The 3,359-nt window shown below is 53.1% G+C and overlaps 1 protein-coding gene across 1 annotated transcript; it reads left to right on the top strand.

Annotated features, from left to right (window-relative positions):
* Positions 1-2,261: 2,261 nt before the first annotated feature.
* LOC138351129 (protein LIAT1-like) lies at positions 2,262-2,999 on the top strand. The gene has a single exon (XM_069302760.1). It carries the CDS (start codon positions 2,262-2,264, stop codon positions 2,997-2,999), a length of 738 nt encoding a protein of 245 aa, XP_069158861.1.
* The last annotated feature ends 360 nt before the right edge of the window (positions 3,000-3,359 follow it).

Below are 3,359 nucleotides of genomic sequence, written 5' to 3'. Positions count from 1 at the left end.
GCCTACTATTCAAGGCCCGATTTGCCTAATAAGCCTAGTTTTCCTGAATTAATATATTTACTATAATTTTTTTCTTATGAAATGATAAAGCAACCCTTTTCTCTATGTATGAGGTCAATTTTTTTTTATTGGAGTTAAAATTAACGTAGATATATGACCGAACCTAACCAACCCTACCTAACCTAACCTAACCTATATTTATAGGTAAGGTTAGGTTAGGTAGCCAAAAAAAGCTAGGTTAGGTTAGGTTAGGTAGGTTAGGTAGACGAAAAAACATTAATTCATGAAAACTTGGCTTATTAGGCAAATCGGGCCATGAATAGTAGGCTGAGAAGTGCGTTCTGGCTATTAGGTACGACATATATATATATATATATATATATTTTTACTTAGACATTTTTTGAGGTGTTCGCCATCCTACAACAGCCCTAAATTAAATGAGTATAAGACACCCCACCCCATATGAGGTCCATGCTGGTGAAAGTCCTGAACCTCCCGTTAGATGACTCTAAATGGGATCAAGCAACCCTTCCTGTAAAACTCGGCGGCCTTGGTGTCCGCACAGCCTCCCAGATTTCTCAACCGGCCTTTCTTTCCTTCTCCCATGCATCGTAAGAGATATGCTACCAGAACCCCTGAGTGATTCAGCAGGGATACACGATCCTGCTTTCACTGAATGTTCAAATCATCTCCTGCAGCTCCGGCACCGATCATAGATCCAACAAAATAACATAAACAGTCCTGCTAGGACCACCCATTAGTGGAAAAAAATAGATAATGCCATGGCCAGCGCTGCAACATTAGATACGGAGGTGGCTGTCACCTCACCAGCTGTCAGTGTGGATACGTCAGCCCCAGGTGGCTGTCACCTCACCAGCTGTCAGTGTGGATACGTCATCCCCAGGTGGCTGTCACCTCACCAGCTGTCAGTGTGGATACGTCATCCCCAGGTGGCTGTCACCTCACCAGCTGTCAGTGTGGATACGTCATCCCCAGGTGGCTGTCACCTCACCAGCTGTCAGTGTGGATACGTCATCCCCAGGTGGCTGTCACCTCACCAGCTGTCAGTGTGGATACGTCATCCCCAGGTGGCTGTCACCTCACCAGCTGTCAGTGTGGATACGTCATCCCCAGGTGGCTGTCACCTCACCAGCTGTCAGTGTGGATACGTCATCCCAAGGTGGCTGTCACCTCGCCAGCTGTCAGTGAGGATACGTCATCCCCAGGTGGCTGTCACCTCACCAGCTGTCAGTGTGGATACGTCATCCCCAGGTGGCTGTCACTTCGCCAGCTGTCAGTGAGGATACGTCATCCCCAGGTGGCTGTCACCTCACCAGCTGTCAGTGTGGATACGTCATCCCCAGGTGGCTGTCACCTCGCCAGCTGTCAGTGTGGATACGTCATCCCCAGGTGGCTATGACCTCACCAGCTGTCAGTGTGGATACGTCATCCCCAGGTGGCTGTCACCTCACCAGCTGTCAGTGTGGATACGTCATCCCCAGGTGGCTGTCACCTCACCAGCTGTCAGTGTGGATACGTCATCCCCAGGTGGCTGTCACCTCACCAGCTGTTAGTGAGGATACGTCATCCCCAGGTGGCTGTCAGTGAGGATACGTCATCCCCAGGTGGCTGTCACCTCGCCAGCTTGCAGGAAGGCAAATTGGGTCTGATTAGATCTGAGCAGATGTGTTCGGAGACTGGGACACACCAGGTCTGGAACGATGTGTCCGGAGACTGGGACACACCAGGTCTGGACCGATGTGTCCGAGGACTGGAACACACCAGGTCTGGAACGATGTGTCCGGAGACTGGGACACACCAGGTCTGGACCGATGTGTCCGAGGACTGGAACACACCAGGTCTGGAACGATGTGTCCGGAGACTGGGACACACCAGGTCTGGACCGATGTGTCCAAGGACTGGAACACACCAGGTCTGGAACGATGTGTCCGGAGACTGGGACACACCAGGTCTGGACCGATGTGTCCAAGGACTGGAACACACCAGGTCTGGAACGATGTGTCCGGAGACTGGGACCCTCCACGTCTGGAAAGATGTGTCCGGACACTGGGGACAGAAGACCCATCATTGACTGTATTCGTCTTGGTCTCTGGGTTTTGGCATTCGTATGAAAACGCAATTACGTTGCCGTCAATCAATCATGGCAGCAGCCAGGAGCAGCCGCGTCCACAACGTCTCAGTCGCGTCCACAGCGTCACAGATGCGTCCTCAACGTCTGAGCCGCGTCCACAGCGTCACAGATGCGTCCTCAACGTCTCAGTCGCGTCCACAGCGTCACAGATGCGTCCTCAACGTCTCAGTCGCGTCCACAGCGTCACAGATGCGTCCACAGCGTCACAGATGCGTCCACAACGTCTGAGCCGCGTCCACAACGTCTCAGTCGCGTCCACAGCATCTCAGATGCGTCCACAGCGTCTCAGATGCGTCCACAGCATCTCAGATGCGTCCACAACGTCTCAGCCGCGTCCACAGCATCTCAGATGCGTCCACAGCATCTCAGATGCGTCCACAGCGTCTCAGATGCGTCCACAACGTCTCAGATGCGTCCACAGCGTCTCAGATGCGTCCACAGCGTCTCAGATGCGTCCACAGCGTCTCAGATGCGTCCACAGCGTCTCAGATGCGTCCACAGCGTCTCAGATGCGTCCACAGCGTCTCAGATGCGTCCACAGCGTCTCAGATGCGTCCACAGCAACTCAGATGCGTCCACAGCGTCTCAGATGCGTCCACAGCGTCTCAGATGCGTCCACAGCGTCTCAGATGCGTCCACAGCGTCTCAGATGCGTCCACAGCGTCTCAGATGCGTCCACAGCGTCTCAGATGCGCCCACAGCGTCTCAGATGCGTCCACAGCGTCTCAGTCGCGTCTACAGCGTCTCAGTCGCGTCCACAGCGTCTCAGTCGCGTCCACAGCGTCTCAGCCGCGTCCACAAAGTCTCAGCCGCGTCCACAGCGTCTCAGTCGACTGTCCCTGTATAATATACTGTATACTGTACTATAGTACAGTATTCTGTACTATACAGACAGGCTACTGACTCCGGTTGTCTGTCTGACTTTGTTTGCGTGTCTGCCTTTCTCTCTCTCTCTCTGCACGAATATTTCCTGGTTAAAAATTGACTGCGCTACGAACAGTTGTATCAGGTGAGGGGAAATGTGCTCGAACCAGTTCCGTCGCGCCTGGCTGGCAGGTCCAGCTACTGACCTTCTCTACGAGGCTACGACCGTTGTTGTATAGTCCTAATATATTGGCGCTTTCTCCTGATACTGCCTTTCACCTTCCTGCGCAGTAGCTAGGTCACAGCTGCACAGTAGCCAGGTCACGCCTGCACAGTAGCTAGG

Source organism: Procambarus clarkii, chromosome 48 (assembly GCF_040958095.1).
Source record: "Procambarus clarkii isolate CNS0578487 chromosome 48, FALCON_Pclarkii_2.0, whole genome shotgun sequence".
NCBI lineage: Eukaryota > Metazoa > Arthropoda > Malacostraca > Decapoda > Cambaridae > Procambarus > Procambarus clarkii.
This window is presented reverse-complemented; position numbering and strand designations above follow the sequence as displayed.